Source organism: Lutra lutra, chromosome 16 (assembly GCF_902655055.1).
Source record: "Lutra lutra chromosome 16, mLutLut1.2, whole genome shotgun sequence".
Lineage (NCBI taxonomy): Eukaryota > Metazoa > Chordata > Mammalia > Carnivora > Mustelidae > Lutra > Lutra lutra.
The window spans coordinates 55,328,725-55,348,745 of record NC_062293.1 but is presented as its reverse complement, the minus strand read 5'-3'; the positions used below and the strand labels follow the sequence as shown (position 1 = coordinate 55,348,745).

Here is a 20,021-nt window from a genome sequence, read left to right as displayed (position 1 = left end):
ACTATCTCATAAACACAAGAAGTTTATTTTAGAAGACTTAAAGTAGGGAAAAAATAAAACTTCTGTTAAAAATAAGACTTCTGTATTTCTGTAAACTCTACTCAGCTGAGAAGTGCTAGTTTTTTTTTTTTTTAAGATTTCATTTATTTATTTATTTGACAGAGAGAGAGATCACAAATAGGCAGAGAGACAGGCAGAGGGGGAGGGGGAAGCAGGCTCCCCACTGAGCAGAGAGCCCGATGCGATGCGGGTGCCTCAATCCCAGGACCCTGAGATCATGACCTGAGCTGAAGGCAGAGGCTTAAGCCACTGAGCCACCCAGGCGCCCAAGAAGTGTCAATATTTAAAGCAATTTTTAAAATGTGATAGAATAGTTAGTATCTACAGTTGATTCTGAAAAACGTGGAGGCATTGGAAAGTACTTGCTACAGGAAGCAGTTATAAAGTGTACATTGTAGGTACCTCTGATTCTCTTAATGAGCTGTTCTAGGTAGGTGGTTTTTCCTTTTCCTTCTCCGGTCTCAGCTGTAGATGTGTCACAAAACTTACGGACTACTAGTCCAGTCCTTGCTTAGTTACCTTCACCTGAACTATTTATAAATAGTATTTAAAGTAAAAAGATGATCGTTTGGTTCTCCTTAAAAAACACACTTGCACAGGGGCATCTGGGTGGCTCAGTCGATTAGGCATCCAACTCTGGATTTCAGCTCAGGTCTTGGTCTCAGGGTCATGAGTTCAAGCCATGCGTTGAGCTCCATGCTGGGTGTGTAGCCTGCTTAAAAACAAAAACAAAACCAGAAACACACACACAATAATGTACAGCATGGCAGCCATTGTTAATAATACTATATTGCATATTTGAAAGTTGCTAAGAGTAAATCTTAAAAGTTCTCATCACAAGAATGTAAATTTTTAGTGTATGGTGATATTAACTAGGCTTATTATAGCGATCATTTTGTGATGTGTACAAATATTGAGCCCTTAAATTGTATATCTGAAACTAATGTCATGTATGCCAATTATACCTCAGTACTAAAAAACTTTACAAAATGAAAGAAACACAGAACTTTCAGGTGTAATGGTGGATGTCTGTTAAAAAAGATTTCAGAACAGTACACTTTTTTCTCTCAATAATATTTCAATATATAAAATACGTGTGAAATGCCTTATTTATGATTATATTAGACTGTTGTACCATTTAGTCTGTGGTTTCCAAGAACCATAGGAAGATGCCTTTATTTGGATACTAAAGAACTGAATTGTGCAGACAGTAGATATAGTTCCAAACCCTAGGACTGCTTCCCTTTCCTTTTAGGCAGGCTGAGTACTATTCCCTTACCATTCATGTGACACAACCTGGTACAAAGTCCACCCCAGCAAGTTGGTCCCCTCTCAAAGCACAGTGCATTTCTCTGTTTTCTCTTAAAAACAAGCACAACCCTAGTATTAAAAGACAAAAAGTACAAAAACAATGCTTTCAATATACTTACTTTCTCTCCTTTTCCTCTCATGTACCTTCAAGTTAATGTGTACTGAAACTCATTTTAAGATGGGATATTAGTTAACCCTGTATTTTGAGTCCTGTTTTCTTCCCCCCCGCCCCATAAATTTCTTTATTTTTCTTCCATTTCCGTGAGCAGCTGGATTGCTCTGGGCTCATCCAACCTTCCCTGCTTCCTAGGGGTCAGGAGATCACAATCAGCTCTATCATACATAACCCAGGTCAGTCTCTGTAGACTCCATCTCTCAGAGATAGGGAGTCGGTCCAAGTTACACAACCTGGGAAACCTTCATTCAGATTTAAAGTTAAGAAGGGAAACCAATAGTTAACACAGCTCTTTTTCACTCTTTCCCTAATTTGATGCTCATAAACATTACTTTAGGGGTAGGTGGGCTTAGTTCCCTCTCATAGATTAGGGAACTAACATTCAATGAAGTGATTTGCTCTGGAGGAGGTGGGTTCTGACCCACCCGTGTGACTAGTAGCCTTTCTTCTTATTGCTCAATAGCACAGGGTCACACAGGTTTTCCGAGCTCAAAGCTGTTTCAGCCATTCAGGTCTGAGAGAAGAATCTTTGCCAGAATGATGCAGATTCAGGAATAGAAAGGGGAAATTATTTTAGGTTTCGGTTGGGGAGGGTGGAAGCTCTAAGCAGCCAGCCATGTTTGGGTTGATTTTGGAGTCTTGTTGCTTCCTGATGCTCCTTTCTGTTCTAGAGTTTTAAACTTCTGATGGAGGCTTGACAGTAGCATTTTGGATTAGGAGGCGTTTTGATTGGGAATCTAAAGTAAGTAGAAAATTTTAATTAGGCATTGGCCCAGGAAGCCAGTATAGATTTGAAAGGTAATGGAACCCTTTCATCACCGTACATAATATGTAAAAGGAGCCTATTTAACAGAAGAGTTAATAATTTATGTTGCTGTCCTGACTAAATTTGACATTTGGTGGAAATGACTGTCCTGCCAATGGGCATGGGTTTGCTTCTCCCCTTGTCCCCGACCCCAGGAGCTCCAGAAAGTCTTAATGTGTTGTCTCTTCATGCTCTTGGCAAGGTAGAGAATTACTGTGTACTTATAGAAAGGCTTCAAGGGCCAGGAGTGGTAAGATTGGCCTGACTTGTGGCTACACAGTGAAAGGGACCACTGGTTAGTAGTTAACTCAAGATGGGCCTCTCGAAAGAAGGTAACATTTGTATCGTATACAGCTTGATTCCTGGCAAACACATCATTCCCCACCACATGGAAAGATGATTGAAGTAGGCACCACAGCAGCTTTTTCAAGGCATGTTATGTTCAGCTTATCAAAGATCACTCAAAATTTATAAAAGGGAGAAATAAGATTAGTGTTACCAGATATATCTGCTATGCCTTCATTGTCTGACCTTACTAAAAAAGCAAGTGACATTAATTGGCTCCCCTGATGTGTGCTGGTATCTCTGAGATCTGGTTTAGCTTCCTGCCAGGGAAAGTATCCACCTTCTTGGACACCAGGGCACCAGGCTGTGTCTGGGAAGGGCTGTGGCAGAATGTAAGGCCTGGGGTGGGGATCCCTAAGCTGTCTGGAGTCCCTCCCTTTTACCTCTCCCAGGGAGAGAGGGAATGAAAGGAGAGGGACTGGTTTTGTGTAGGTGGAGCTGGTCTGATGGGGAAAGTGCCAGTCATTGCTCACCGGAGGGAGAGACCAGGAATGATCACTATGGTAGTAATGACCTGCAGTATTCCAGGCGCTGTTGGACATTTTAGAGATATTGCTTAATCGTCACAGAGCGCTTTTGGGTATTGCTGTTCTATTTTACAGATGAGGAAGTTGAGGCTCATAGAGGTCAGATACTTTCCCACAGTCACAGAGGTAATCAGTTGCTCTCCCTGGGTGTACTCAGGCTTCCCTGAACAAACTGGAGGTGTTAATACAGCATTTAGTTACATAACCAAAGAGTAAATGAGGTAGTCATTGGCCAGAGGCAGGAAAAAGAAATGGATCATGAGGACTGACAAGATCCCAAACTAAAAGCAACTATGGAGGGGCGCCTGGGTGGTTCAGTTGTTAGGCGTCTGCCTTTGGCTCGGGTCATGATCCCAGGGTCCTGGAATGGAGCCCTGCATCGGGCTCCCTGCTCAGACGGAGGCCTGCTTCCCCCTCCCCCACTCCCCCTGCTTGTGTTCCCTCTCTTGCGGTGTCTCTCTCTCAAATAAATAAAATCTTAAAAAAAAAACCTATGGAAAGGATTTGATCAGTATTTGTCAAATCATGAATGGTGCTGGACGACACAAACAAGCTGGGACCAACTGAATTATGGTGGACCCCTCTGAAGTTTGAGGCTGGTGAAGCAAGGAAAGTGAAAGGAAACAACAAAGCGGGAGTCAAATCTTGTGGAAACCACTCTGAGTACAATGCACATGCAAATTTCGGACAAGCCAAGATAAACCCTTAGATGTTAGAGCTGTAATGATGTACTCTGAGTAACTTTGCAGTTGAGGCCACATGCCACAGTTTTGAGGTTGAATCTGGAAGGCAGCAAACAACTAGACTCTTCCTGCTTGTGTTAGAGGGAAGGCTTGGTAGGTTGCTCTATGGGCATGACCCGGTAAGGTGGCTTTGATTTTCTTTACCCTAGTGTGGCTTCATTCTGTAGTTCATAGTCCATTGTCAGCAGTACCCAAATCTGGGATGCCCAGAGACCCGAAAGGAATCACTGAGGAAGTGGGAAACCACTTACACCCCTGTCCCGCATGTACCATCTCCGGGTTATACCATCAACCCAGAGCAGCAGGCCAGGGAGAATGTAAAACCCCATGGGAGGGGGGCTGTGACCCAGGCAAAGTAGGTCCTGACACACTGTTTCCAAATTCTAAGATGAGATTACCTTTTTTTTTTTTTCTTTTTTTAAAGTAGCTTCCACACTCATGGAGTCCAACATGGGGCCTGAACTCACAACCCTGAGATCGAGACCTGAGCTGGGATTAAGAGTCAGACACTTAACCATCTGAGCCACACAGACGCCCCGCCCCATACTGATATTTTTAAATTTTATAGTTAAAGAAGGATCCTGGGGGTCAAGTGAAATGATTTGACTTTCACAGTTGGAACTAGGACCCTGCGCTGACATTGCTTCTTTTTTTTTTTTTATTAATTTTTTTATTTTTTCAGCATAACAGTATTCGACATTGCTTCTTTTTTACTTTCACAAAGACTCTGTGCCTTTTGTTTTTCTATACACATAATGCACATTGTAAATGGTCTTCTATGCTAAGGTAGACAAGCTTACTTTATCTGGAAAATACGGTAATGGTAGGTTTTGAGTCATGGCCAGTGAAGGGCTGTCACGATTGAGGTAACAGTCAGAGAATGAGTAGGAATGTGGGAAAGAGGGTGACCTCATGAGAAAGAGGAGAGAAAAAGCCCTACACAGCTCCATTTCTCTACACCGCCATATATATACTTCTGGATACTTAATCTTGGGGGTCTAAGATTTAATGCAAGTAAGCTCACCTGGGGCCAGATAAAATGAAAAGGACTCAAATTTGAAGTAGAGGATCATATAGAATTTAGACTCAGGGTACAGTTACCAGAATAAAAAAGAGGCACCTAAGATATTCAAGATTAACTGGTACCAGCAACATATTTAACTGATACCTTAAGTGTGTGGATGGGAAGACAGAATTTCTGAGATACAGGAGACCTCAAAAAGGAACATATGTGAATGAATATTAATGGATGAATTACAGTATAGCCACAATCTGGCTTTGTCTACAGCTGAGGATACTGGAAGTTTTCCCTCACCGTTTCTTTACCACCATCTTTCTGTTCTTGTACAGGATTGCTGGTGGTCCCCTTGCTGCCTCCCTGCCCTTTGGGTGTAAGGAGCTAGGGGAGGTCTAGACAGATTTAGCTAATGGCCTTTTATCTGATCTGACTGATAAGACTAAGTGGAATTTCAAAGTGAGCCATTCTGTTCAAGTCAGTGGAGCCCTCCTTGCCTCTGAACTCTGGGGCTGTTAGCAAGTCTTTTCTGAGTAAGAAATGATGCAGAGATGAATGTTGGTGTGAGGCCTCGGAATCCCTTCACCTGGTCACTTATCCATAATAAAAAGAACAAGTCCTGTAGTGACGCTTTGGGAATTCCAGCCTCCTCCATTTTTAGCTACCTGCATTGGTTCTGTACTTGAAGTGGGTTTAACCCCTCATGTTAGAGCAGTGATTGGTGACACTCTAACATTGTCAGTTACATCTGCCTTGACACATTTTTCCTCCTGGAACTTTTTTTACATAATTGCACAGACAGATCCAGCTCATTCTTTTTCTTGTATCTTTAAGTTTATTTATCTTGCTCCTTTCCCCATTCATATTGCTATTCTCTTTGCCTCTCCTCCACTATTTATTTTTTGCTACCTAGTAACAACCAATGAGCTAAAAAGAAAAGAGTGACTATTGACTTAAACTTGTTTCAGTCTTTCCTCCCCTTGCTTCCTCTCCAGTTGTCGCAGGTGAATTTTCCCTTCTTTCTCCTCCCACCTGTCCCCCCTCCCCTGTGGGGGGAGGGAGGGTATTGGAAGCTGGGCTTTGGAACTGGTGGCCGGGGAGTGGGGGGATTACTGAAGCACCAGTGTGCTCTCTATCTGTGTATTTCTGTCTGTCTCCAGAGAGCCAGTTTCCTCTCCTTGACCTGTGCTCCCCTCAATTTGCCCAGGAGGAAGCTGGCTAGCTTTTAGTCGCTTAGGCTTCTAAAACCCATGGATCTCTGACTTCTCTTTCTGAAGTCTCTTCCTGCCCTACGTCTGGTGGGGTAGCAAGTTGAGCTTGAGGTGGTAGCTGTGTCCAAGTTTGCCCCAAGGACTTCTGCTGGTGAAGACTCTCCATTCACACTCTCTCCTGCGTTGTCTTTTGTGTGATTAGGTAGTAAGCAGTGGGTTACTTTTGGCTAAAGTAGCTACCTTAAGATTTTTCAGGTTTTGTATGTTGTAAGTGAGGTCTTTATCTTAGAATCTTAAGCATCTTGGTAACTGGATGAGAAAGCAACTTAAACACATCCTTCCTTTAGTCCTGGCTCTTTTTCTCGAAGTTTTGATTGTGTTTGCATAAATGCAAGCTTGAGTGGATCCTCATTCTGAATTTCCCCATGTTGTTCCCAAAAGCATTCATGAACACAGGCATAGGAAGACTACTAAGAAAACCAGACCCACTTAAACCAAGCGGATGAGATTTTGTGAAGGTTTGGTCATAAACAGCCTATTTTACTGAGTGCGTTTTACAAAAAAATTACATCTGTCTGAATGTAGGCATAAGGTATAAGGAGGTCGAGCTGGATTTGGGAAATGAGTTCACAGGTTTTCTTCCTGTAACTTGTAAGGTTCCATTCTGCTGTATCATTCCTAGGGACACAGTCTTCTTGTCAGGCCTTCGTTAGAAGGGTTTCTGCCCCTCCTCAGTAGTTCACTGTCTTACGCTTGAAGTTAGCGAATTGACTAGAAAAGGTTGGTTTGAGTGTTGAGGCTTCCCAATTTATGACCTACTTTTGAAACCTTTGAATCAGTGTAGCAATTAATCATGAATAGTTCTAAGTAGTTTGAGTTAATAAAAATAACCTTTAATATGTTATGAATTTGTGGATTTAAAAAATTGACAAGATTATTTTAAAAGTTACTCTTGACTTCCAGGGGCTAATGGCTACTCTGTTTCTTGAATAGATGTGAAAAGTTAAGGTAACGGCAGAATTTAGAATTTAAACTTGACTTCACCTCCGCTTGATAAAGTACAGCTTTATCTGAGACAGCTGACTTTTTTGAAGAAAGTCCATATGTTACATTTATCACTGTGATGGTGGGGCTTATGTGGTTTGAACTGTTCTTGAATTGGTTTTGTTCAAATGTAAAATAAAAATGCAATGTCATGTTCTAATTTTGGTTTGTTTGATTTACAGTCAATGAACTGGAACTTATCTCTTTTACTTTAGGCTTTCAGATAAACTTCTGTGAAAAGGCACAAAGTAAGCTACAAATTTTATGATACTATGCTACTTTTTTTTTTTTCATATCCATCTTGGTATTGGGAATGTGTCCACTATTGTTTCAACTAACCAACCATGGCAATTTTACATTAACAGAGCTTCCATTTCTCATTCTTTTTCCAAATACAAAAAAAAAAAAAAAAGTCATTGTTCTTGATTGTAAGTTCTTTAAAAAAAATATATTTTATTTATTTATTTGACAGAGATCACAAATAGGCAGAGAGGCAGGCAGAGAGAGAGAGAGGAGGAAGCAGGCTCCCCATAGAGCAGAGAGCCCTATGTAGGGATGTGGGGCTTGATGTGGTGATGTGGGGCTTGATCCCAGGACCCTGGGATAATGACCTGAGCTGAAGGCAGAGGCTTTAACCCACTGAGCCACCCAGGTGCCTCTGTAAATTGTTCTTGTTTGCACCTGAAATTGAAGTAGAAAGATACAGATATTCAAATGTATGTAGGCATAGAAAGACGTATATAGATATGCAGATGTATGTAGGTATGGAAATGTAGATAGGTCCAGAAAGCAGACTAGATTTAGAAAGACGTACACAGGTATCGAAAGATAGGTTTATATGATGTAGTTATAAAAAGCTATACATAGGTATTTGGACTTAATCATAATTTAGGCTACAGGTTGAGGAAAGGTTTCTATTAATATCATGGTGCAAAAAGTATGTCACTCAGAATTTTCATGCTTTAATATTGATTTTTTTGAACCATACACTTAGAGCATTTTAACTTTCCTCTTTGAAACAGTTTGTTTCTTCCTCCTCCTGCCTCCCCTTAACCCACTATAGACTAGTGCTCTATATTAGGACACTAGTCTTTATTGAATACAGAATACGTTTTCTATTAAAGCAAATTTTTTAAGCTAAAACAAATTCATTTTAACCTTAAATATCATTTGTATAAATGCAGTTTCAAAAAACCCTCACTCAAGGAGGCTACTCTCCAGTTGACAAAAAAAAAAAAAAAATCCCCAAAATATAATATAACTAGTTTCATCATCTGCTGATTTACTCACAGAATGAGGAAGAATGGGGACCACTTTTTGATAAACATCCTTCTCCCTCCCAGCCTTATTGAGATTTAATTGTCATATAACATTAAGTTGAAGGTGTACAGTGTGATGATTTGATAAATATTGCAAAATGATTACCACAGTATAGTTAGTTAGCACCTCCCTCACCTCACATAACATTAGTATTTCTTTTTGTGCTGAGACCATTTAAGATTTACTCTTTTAGGGGCACCTGGATGGCTCAGTCAGTTAAGCATCTGTTTTTGGCTCAGGTCATGATCCCAGGGTCCTGGGATGGAGCTCCTGGGGCTGGCTCCCCACTCAGCAGGGAGTCTACTCCCTCTTATACTCTTTGTCAAATAAACAAATCTTAAAAAAAAAAAAGATTGACTCTTTTAGCAATTTTCAAGTATACCATATAGTATTATTAACAATAGTCACCATGCTGTACATTTTGGATCCCCCAGTATAGATCATTCTTAAGTTAGTTAGTTCAAAGGAAACAACGTTTAACCTGGAGAAAACATTTCTGCTGTTTTAAAGTTTTCTGATGGAATCAAAATGTTTTATAATTTCCATTGGCTGAACATTGTGACTTCCTTTGAAATGTAGTTAGTAAAAATTTATTTCTGGAATCGTTCACTCATGATAGATAGTAGGGCAGCTAGGCCATAGGATACAATTTTTTAATTGATTCATTATTATTATCCTTTTCTTATGTTTAACTAACAATAATATGTGATTTCCTGTCCATAATGAACCTACATATATGATATACATCTATATGTAATGAAGTTACAACTTTGATTTTATGCTGTTTTTAATTTTAATACACTTCAATAATTTTTAGTTTAAAAATATTGTTTAATGTTTAATATAATTTTAATTTATGTGTGGGCAAAATCTAAGAAAAATGCCAACATTTTAAAAATTTAAAGCGGCATTCGCATTGTCCTTTTTTCTAACTTAGCCTAGTTGGGAACACAAAACAAGAGAAATGTACTGATTTTATTAAGTTTAAATTTGTGTATGCAGTGTCCATAAAAAGCTCTATAGCTAGATGAAAAGTGCCTCTAGACCGTCTAAATGGCTCTGTCCCTTTTCCGTTGTTCCAGCAACCGCAGATCAGTGATGCTGCCCACTTGGGAGAGCCGCACATGGGAGCATGTATATTCCCATGTTGATGCTCACTTTGGGTTTTCACTACCTCTTCACACTGCCTTCTCGTGTCTCCTTTTTTATTTTCCCCCCTCTTTGTGGGAGGTTGCCCTCTTTGTTTTCCAGCTTTTGGGATTCAGTACAGTTTGATACACTCATTCACAAAACACCTTTTGGACACGTCGGTGCATAGCGAGAGGGAAATGATTGGTCCGCAAGTAAGTTAGGTCCTTGCCCTTAGTGATCTCGCAGTGTAGTGACTTGAGTTAATCCTGGCTCGGTTCTGAGTGTTCAGCGGCAGATGCTATAGATTGATTCGCAGCTGGACCCAGGGTGGGGTGGCGGAGGAGGACAGGCGTACCGGGCACCTTTGCTCTGCTGAGGTCCTGAGCGAGAACAGCACAGTGGGCGGAGGTTGCAGTGGGTCTCTGAGAGCTGCTTCCGTGATTGGAGATCGTGGCTCAGAGATCCAGCGATGGGCTCGCCCTGCTTTGCAGCGAAGCTGAGCTGTCCGTGACTGGGACCTCAGTGGGAGACTCGGGGGGAGTGTGCACGCATACCTGGGACGGTCGGAGCAGGAAAGTTGGTAGGTATGGCCAGCTCTAAGTTGACACCATTTGTTTTTGTACTAAACTGTAAGTTTTCAGTTGCTTACATCCATAACTTTTTCCCAAGATTGGTCCTGCTTTAAAAATTACAGTTTTGTAATGTTTGCAGTCTTACCTTTGAAATACGTGAACTTGATGTTAAAAGTGGTCATTGCCTCTTTGAAAATAGAGGGCTTGAAATCACTCAGGTAGTCTTTTCTCATCCAATAGAGCATACTCAAGTGTGAGAATCTTCTGTTTTATTCTAAGGATGTTTCAAAATTATCGGAAGGCTTTACATTTACTTCATTAAGAATATTTATTTGTATGTCATACAATGGTTGTAGGAGGGGATGGGGTGCAAAGAGCACAAAATTAGATACTGTTAAAAGTCAGTGAGTACAACTGCTTCAAACGTTCAATTCTCCATCATAAATCAGAAAGACTTATTGTAAGATGATTCTGATGACTAATGGAAGCTCTGAAGGATTAATTTTTTCCCCATTGTTTGACTTTCACATAGTTTTTGTTTTTTAGATTGTTACATCACTATTCCAATTAGTTTACTACAATTGCCTGTTTAAGTTAGTGGAGTTTTATTGGAAATGTGTGTGTGGGCATTTACACACACAGTGTGAGATTGCCTATTTAATGTTGGAGTCAGATTTTTATAGAAATTCAATAAAAATCCACTTTGCACCTCATGGTCTTCTTTTTTTATCAATTATAGTTTGCATTTATTTGCCTTTTGGTTTTCTAAATAACTATGTTTAAGATAATGTTTTTAAGATAAGTAAATAGATGAAGTTATAATTATTTAAGACAACAGTGTTATATTTCTTTTAACACTATTGGATTGTCACATTATTCTGAAGTCTGAATGTAAGACTACTTTAGGGAACAATGTTCTTTCTGATTAGAGTGCCTGCATTTGGAAGGTTGATTAATTCATCATTTATCATTTGGAGATAATGATTTTGTACTTTAAAGGTGTTTATGTGACTTCTGACCAAGTTTGAATGACCAAATTTGAATGATGATATCTCAATGGCTTTAATCAGCTAACCTAAACACAGTTCTTCAGAATATGATTTGCTTTGCTTTATAGAATCGATTTTTGGGGCACCTGGCTGGCTCAGTGGGTTAGAGCTTCTGCCTTTGGCTCAGGTCATGATCCCAGGGTCCTGGGATCGAACCCCGCATCAGGCTCTCTGCTCAGCAGGGAGCCTGCTTCCCCCTCTCTGCCTGCCTCTCTGCCTCCTTGTGATCTCTGTCTGTCAAATAAATAAATAAAATCTTAAAAAAAAAATCAATTTTTGGTGGTGGTGGGGTCAGTGATATGCCTAGAAACATTTTTTGAGAAGTGCTTTTACAGATGTCAAATTTACCCTAGTGTATTAGCATTCTGATTTTTTTTGTTTGGGTGAGAATTATGACTTATTAAGGAGCCCACACTATAGGGTTCTGGAGTGCTAAAAACAAGTTTGGGTAGAGTCTTACAACTTTTCTGTAGCCTTTACTCTTTTTGGTAGCTTTGAAAACTTTTTTAGTGGCTTTTAAAAATTGTTTTACTTGGGAAAGTTTACATAAACAACAGGATCTTTATTTAGAAAATTATGTGCTCCAGGGCTTTTATTCTTGAAGTCACAAATAGAAATTGGATTACAGGTAGTGGTTAGTTTTAGTAACACTGCACATCAGAGTATTTGGAGAAAAAAATGGAGGTATCCTAATGACAGATTCTCATTTAATTGTGAAACTTCTCTTTTTTTTTTTAATTTTTAAGATTTTATTTATTTATTTGAGAGAGAGGCAGGTAGAGTGCATGAGCGGAGAGAGGGGCAGAGCTCCCAGAGGGAGAAGCAGACTCCCCATTGAACAGGGAGCCCAATATGGGGCCCCATCCCAGGACCCTGAGATCATGACCTGAGTCGAAGGCAGACACTTAAATGACTGAGCCATTGAGGCGCCCCATGAAACTACTCTTTTACAGTAAGCATCCTTAATTGTTTTTAAGTTGATAATAATAAAAAGAAACCATAAAGAGGAGGAAGGATGTTTTGTACATCTGTCCAGAAACTTGAGGAAATCATTAATAAGTTTACTGACCTGATAAGTGTCCATAAAAGATGATGTTTATCTCGAGAGTATTTAACTGTATTGGAGGTAGAGTATGTAGAAAATCAGGGGAAGGAAGTAGTGGAGGGAGTCAAGCCATCCTGCATTTAAACTAAGAGCTTAGAAAATTCAATGGATTACATTTCTAATTTTCCATTTTATGTAGCAAAAATTTATACCCAATGGCTAAGATTTTACCATTTGGAATTTATGAAACTCAGCTAAGTTTTTTAGCAATCACAAACAATGCTGCTGTGGGAGGCTAACAAGTTTTATTTAAATTTATATAGTTTATATGGAATTTACTGTTTATTTATTTATTTAAGATTTTATTTATTTATTTGACAGAGATCACAAGCAGGCAGAGAGGGAGGCAGAGAGAGGAAGGGAAGCAGTCTCCCTGCTGAACAGAGCGCCTGATGTGGGGCTTAATCCCAGGACCCTGAGATCATGACCTGAGTCAAAGGCAGAGGCTTAACCCACTGAGCCACCCAGGCACCCCAAAATTTACTGTTTATTTATATTTTAAGTTTATATGCTGAAGTTAGTTGACAGACAAGGCTTTTGTAAGATTTGCCATAAGCCCGACTAGCATCCAGAATATTCACTTTGTGGACCATGGTAAACTGCCTGTGGAAAGTCCATCTGCTTTGAAACAACTTTTTTTTTTTTTTTTTTTTTTAAAGATTTTATTTATTTGTTTGACAGAGAGAGATCACAAGTAGGCAGAGAGGCAGGCAGAGAGAGAGGAAGGGAAGCAGGCTTCCTGCTGAGCAGAGAGCCCGATGTGGGACTCGATCCCAGGACCCTGAGATCATGACCTGAGCCGAAGGCAGTGGCTTAACCCACTGAGCCACCCAGGCGCCCCCGAAACAACTTTTAAACAAGTTATAGCCCAAGAATTGTAGTAGTGGTACAGTCAGAGTCAAGGTTCACACAATCCCTTTATACTGTATATCATTCCAAGGGGAATGTTGCGTAATTGTCTTTGATCTTGAAAGTGGAGGGAACATTAATCCCTCCTGAAGAATGGTTTTGGTTGCTAGGAGAAGGAAGGTTTTGAATAGCTATTGCACCTTAAAAATCTTTTGGAGAAGCTTAATGTGTCGTGTTTTTGAGCAAGAAAAAAATGAGTGATAATCCTACAGTGCAGAAAGTTTTCCTTCACTGGCCCGTTGAACTTCACTATTGGCAATGTTGGGCTGTTTGACAAAAAAAAAACCCCAAAAAAACCTTTTGTGGTTGGGCAGCTACAGGGCAGAAATTTTGTGGAAGGTTTCCAGAGTGTATTCCCAACTAAATCTCTAAGTAATCAAAGTGGTTTTCAATTTAAGGTGATGGTTTTCAAACAAGGTATAGCAAATACTTGGGATTCTCATGACATGATTTTATGAGTGCTTTCAAAATCCAGATGCAAGTGTCTAGATGAAAAGGTGTACTAGAAGAAAGTTTTATAAGAAACTTTTACACAACCCAGGCTGGTATTCATCTTCTCATTAGGCAGAGTTAGATGAACAGTAATCAGAAATGAAAACCAAGTGTATATAATCATTCCCTCCGCTGTAGAGAACCTTGTATAAGGTTAAATAAACAGAGGCACGGATGTAACATTGAACAAATGTGCTAATGAAGAGGCACTGGGTCTTTAAAGATGAATTAGATCTAGACCCTGCTCTGAGGGAGCTTGTGTTCGTTGAGAGATTGAACATGTAGAGACAGACTGGCAGAAATGATGATCACGATAACAGGTAACCCATTTACGGTGTGCCAGACCCTGTTCCGAGCAGGTTCTGTTAACTTCTTTAATTCCTACAACTTCACGAGGCAGGTATAGTAACTATTATGACTAGAAAGGTTAATAAGTCAATCTTCCAAAGTCATCCAGCTAATGAGTGACAGAACTATGTGACCTTCCTCTGGTCATAGTCGACATGCTGTAAACCATTGTGTTTTCTTACTTCTTGGAAGAAAGCAGGGGTGCTCATAGGACTAATTTTCTTTCTTTTCTTTTTAACAAATATTATTTACTTATTTATTTATTAGAGAGAGAGAGAGAAAGAGACAGAGATAACGAGAGAGAGCACAAGCTGGGAGGAGAGGGAGAAGCAGGCTCCCCGCCGAGCAGGGAGCTGGATGCGGGACTTGATCCCAGGACCTGCCATCATGACCTGAGCTGAAGGCAGACGCCCAGCCGACTAAACCACGCAGGCGCCCTAGGATGGATTTTCTAAACAGGCGGCTTTCGGGCAGCCTTCACTTGCAGATGAGCGTGAGATCTGGACTCATCATGTGTATCATTTCTGATTTTCTGGCCTTGGAGAGTTTCAGTGTTCTCTAATTAGCCTGGCTGAACGTTAAGTGGAAAGAGAGAGTCCTTCTTCTGTCTCTGAAGTTAGGACATAGGGGATCTACCACTAGGAGAAAACTTGATAATTAAAGAAATACATACTATTCTGGCCTAGACAGACACAGAGAATGAATTGCTTCCAGACTCTCCAATGACTTTGTATATCCAGGGAGCAGCTGACCAAGATGAGACACAAGAGTCCTGAACAAGGTGGCGTAGCCTTGTGCCGTGTGAGGATGGATTTGTATGCAGACTCCCCCCAACCCGTGCATGCTATTGGCAAGAGATTCATGTCCCCCTGACTTCCTGTCTGTTACGGATGGTAGAAAGAATGTTGTTTAAGTTTTAAAAGCTTCGGATGAAAGAAGTGTAGTATTAGCCACCCCCATGAGCCCCGTATGTCCCATCAGCGGTTACCAACCTATGGGCTCTCAGTATTTCATGTGCTCTCCTCCCTCTGCCCATGTCTGCTGAAGTATCTTCACACTGATTCTGATTTTCAGGATGTCGTCCACGTTTGTGTCGGTCACAGTCTTCTCAGCGATAAAGACTCTTAAATGCATAACCTCAGACCATTGTCACATTGGTAAATAAATAAAACACTGTTATCAGATAGCCACTCTGTGTTCAGATCTCCTTAGTGCTCTACGGACATTTGCAGTTGATTTGTTCAAGTAAAGATCTCAGTGAGCTGCGTTTGGTTGATATGTCTCTCGGTGTCTTTAAATCTGTAGTGGTTCCCTCTTCTTTTTTTCTCTTGCCGTTTATTCCTTGAAAAAACTGGGTCATGCATTTTGTAGCTTTTTGCATATTTTGGATCTGGCTGATTATGTCCTTTCAGTAATTAGTGTTTTACAGGTTCCTTGTTGCCCTGTAGCTTCTGTTAACTGGCAGTGAGAGATAGAGGCTTGATCACATAGAGATTCCAGTTTTTGGCAGGAAGGCTTTCATGGATGGTGTGTATTTCTTGTTGCATCACATCAGGAGGCACAGGATTTCTGACTGTAGCCCTTGTTAAGATTAATCACTGGGTTTAGGTGCTGTCAGTGAGAAAGGTCCCCGTGAGCTTTTCACCTGATGGTTTTAGCCACCATCAATGATTTTTGTCTAAATTATTTCGTTGGGGACTGGTTAACTCACACTGCCAAACATTGTGGGCTCTGCAAAGAGTAGCTATGCTCCGCCAAAAAAAACAGCATTTGTGTTTGGGCATACCACTGGATGCAAGTTAAATGAAGCACTGATCACCTCTGACTTAACTGCACCACTGTTGAAGAACATGAACATATGTGTCTCTGGGCGCACACACACACACAGACCTTTATTGTGCCTTTCTGTATTTTGGGAGAATTGAGACTGGAAATCTATCTATATGCCCAGGAACACAAGTCAACCTCTCCTTTATTTATTTTTTAATTATTTTTTAAAAGATTATTTATTTATTTGACAAAGAGAAAGAAAGAGATCACAAGTAGGCAGAGAGGCAGGCAGAGAGAGAGGGGGAAGCGGGCTCCCGTTCCAGCAGAGAGCCCGATGCGGGGCTTGATCCCAGGACCCTGAGATCATGACCTGAGCCAAAGGCAGAGGCTTAACCCACTGAGCCACCCAGGCGCCCCTCAACCTCTCCTTTAATCAGGGTTCTTTTTTCGCTTTTTAAAATCTCTTAATCTCTGAAGATGATTAGAAAACATGTCAAATACTCATTCTTGAAATTTTTTGGTGAAGTTGAAGAATTCGTGAGTGTGTGAGACCAGTTCTGCCACATTAAGATCCAATTCCAAATCAGAGTCTGGCTTTGCTTATTAATTTCTGTTCATTGCTTAGAATGCTCAGGTCCTCTAGGGCATTGCCTTCCCATTACTTGGGTGCCAGCATTAGTCATCAAAAGGCAGGGTGGTGAGAATAGAAGTAAGTTAGAGTTCTCATCCAGGATATAAAAAAAACCTGGGGAACTACTTGGCGTTCTGGTGAACAATTGCCTTTTCAGTGATGGTGTGGTCTTGTCCAACAGGTGTCATTATGCACCCTTCAGTAGCAAAAGTGTCTTCCCCAGCTCTCCTTTTTCACTATTCCTGTGTAGGTAACACTCTTGTAACTGAATTATTGAAGTCTCTCCTTTATGATGTTCTACGACTGATTTGATCACACCCGGTTTGTAGACAACCAGTTGGAGAAATTGCCATCAAAATACTCCCATTCAGGAAGCAGAAGGGATACAACGTATCCTCTTTGAGTGCCATTTACTCTCTTGATTACTCTTACTTTATTTTAACCTTTCAAAAACCTTAATTTATGGAATACATTTATGGGCAACAAATAGTATTTGTGTTCGCTAGGAAATGAAAGTGTTATATCTTAATGGTTTTTAAATTGGGAGGAATTATTCAGTGGGGTCCAAAGAAGCTCTTCAGATACTAAGAAAAGGAGTGTGATAGTGCTGTAGTTGTTGCTTGTGCGTACATAGTATTAGCTTTGTGTATAGGAGGCTCACTCACTTTCCACCTTTGTTATTTGCTTTGGTAGTAACACAGTTGGATTTGGGTTTAAATTTAGATCATAGATTATTGCTTAAAAATTAAAAAGTATATATAGTGTAATGCAGCATTGAAATGGAAAAGCCATTTGAGTATACCAAAGATTGTCACATGTCACGCAGCCTACGGCCGGTAAAAATACCAAGTATCTGTGGTGCCTGGCTGGCTCAGTCAGGAGAGCAGGTGACTCTTGATTTCAGAGTTGTGAGTTCAAGCCCCATGTTGGGTGTAGAGAATACTTTAAAAAAAAAAATCTTAAAAAATAAAAATAAAAGCCCCCAGAAAACACCAAATATCTTCTTGAAGGCCAGAACATGGCTAATTTATGTGTCTGTTGTGTGCAAGGTAGTTTTGCTACAGCGTCTGTGATGTAATAAAAAATACAGTTGGTACTTGTCCCAGGTACCTGGCACAGAACTCCTACAGCCACTGGAATATTCCAAGTGATAGAAGTGTCTTTTGTTATTCATAACAAGCCCCTTCCTTCCTACCAAACCAGAGATTATGCTAATGAGCTAAGGCTTCTGGCTAATTTCTTCAGAGAACATAATTTCTTGCCATACATATTTTGATTAATGAGAAAAAAAAGCAAAATGTGAGCTTGGATTACCCATTTATTCAAGAAATGTTTGCGTTCTTGTGCTGTGCTGTGCTGAGAAGTCCTGAGTCACTGGAGTGCTAGATCTAATTACCAGTGGTCAGAAATCATCCGGATGAATATTTAGGTTCTGCATGTGAAGAATGCTTCTATTCAAATCTTGACTGTGTTTCTGAGGAGAGAGGTTGTTATATAGATAAAGGAAGACTAGTTAAAAATGGTATAGTGTGATTTTTTATTTTATTTATTTTACTTTTTGCCCTTCCTCTACAGTTACTAAATGATTGCTGAGCTACTGCTGGTGTTTTAGAATTAGGGAAATTATTTTTGAAATAAGGCTTTACTTCTGTGTTAGGTAGCGCAGGCTACCGGAAGAAAGCTTGCATTCTCCTGCTTTGCAGCAGTAAGTAGCCAGTGTGTCTGGTGCAGGTTGTCTTACCATCAGCACACATAGTCAGTGAAGGTTAGCCTTCTGGTCATGTAGGAGTGCCATTTAGTGGTAAAAGATTACCTGAAGGCTCTCCAAATTATCTTAAATGAGTGAAAATATATGCAAAATTATGTATATGAACAAAATTGATTCCTGCCTTCGCCTTTCTGGATTCCTAAGGACATAGGGTGAAAAAAAAAAAGGCAGGGGGAGGATATTACAGGTGAAATTTGATATGCTGCTAGGAACTTTTTGCTTTGGGATAAGCAATTGGGCAATAGGGTAAGGGAGTCAGGTGTTTTCTGGAGACCAGGGAGAAGTCAGCTTGGAATAAAAAGTTAGCTCTGAGCCATTGCAGAGCCAAATAGAAAGGAAAAGAAGTAAATAAGACCTTCTATCTGATTTTCCTGAGCTAGCTTAATGTGGTCATGTATGTTCATTCTTTAAGAAGATCTTTCTTAAATCAACTTAAGTTGATAATATGTTACGTCCATTCGGTTTATAAATTGACTGCTGATATATGTTAGAGAAAATATATTCATAAACCATATTTTCCTACTTTAATTGAATTGCAATATTTTTAACCTGTTTTTAGGCTTGAATATAGATTTGGATAGCATAAAAAAACAAGCATGAGTATTAATGGAAATAGGAAAATATTTATTTCTTGAAACTGACTTAATATTCTTCACTTTTCAGTGTTTCAGATTTTGACAATGCAGTGTTTTGAAACCAAGCAGTTCTCCAGTTTTGATGTCCGCTGAGTGTGCCAACAGTTCAGTTCTATTCTAACAGTACCTAGCTGTGGTTAGCATCAGATCCTGAAGGTTAAAGGGGTCAGCCCCACAACACTACCCCCACTTCCGAATCCAGTCGCAAATGGGGTGCCCAGGTCTGCTTGGCCAGTCATGGATTAGAGGGCTCCCAGGACTCCACTGCCAGGTTCCGTTGTCTGCTAGAACGGCCCACAGAACTCAGGAAAACACTTATTTTTATCAGTTTATTATAAAAGAAACAATTCAGGAGTAGTCAAATGGAAGAGATGTGTGGGGCAAGGTATGGAGAGAGAGGACGAAGAGCTTCCATGTCTTCTCTGGGGAAGTCGTCCTTCTAGTACTTTGAATGTTCACCAGCCTGGAAGCTCCTGGAGCTCATTGTTTTGTAGGGGGAGAGGGGTTATGGAAGTTGCACTGTAGGCACAATTGATTAAATCATTGACCATTGTGATGGCCAATTTCCAGCCCTTCTCCCCTCCATGGAGGTTAGGGAATGGGACCAAAAGTTGCTCTTAGCACTAGGTTGCTTTTTCTGGAGACCAGCTTCCCATCCTGAAATTAGATAGGTGTAGTGCCTGTGGGGGAGTCCCCATGCCCTGTCACCTCATTAGTATAATCTCTGGTTTGGTAGGAAGGAAGGGGCTTGTTATGAATAACAAAAGACAATTCTATCACTTGGAATATTCCAGTGGCCATGCCAGGTACCTGGGACAAGTACCAGGGATATTTTTTATTACATCACAGACGCTGTAGCAAAACTACCTTGCACACAGCAGACCCATAGCTTCGAATCTGTCAGCTTTCCGTGAGGGCTCGTCTACACTTCCACCTAGAAAGAAGAATGGGTGCCAGTATCATTGAGAGAGTGGATGGTTGCTTTTCTTTTGTGAAAAGGATCGGTATGCCCAACCTCCCAGGACCAAGGGAGTACGTACCTTCACTGTGATGCT

General features: G+C 40.4%; 1 protein-coding gene across 1 annotated transcript in view; it reads left to right on the top strand.

Moving 5' to 3' along the window:
* MAP2K4 (mitogen-activated protein kinase kinase 4) overlaps nucleotides 1-20,021 on the top strand; it is a 132,853-nt gene that overhangs the window by 3,545 nt on the left and 109,287 nt on the right. Inside the window, 1 exon segment of the mRNA XM_047707040.1 lies at nucleotides 7,452-7,484. Within this exon segment, the coding sequence (XP_047562996.1) occupies nucleotides 7,452-7,484 (33 nt within the window).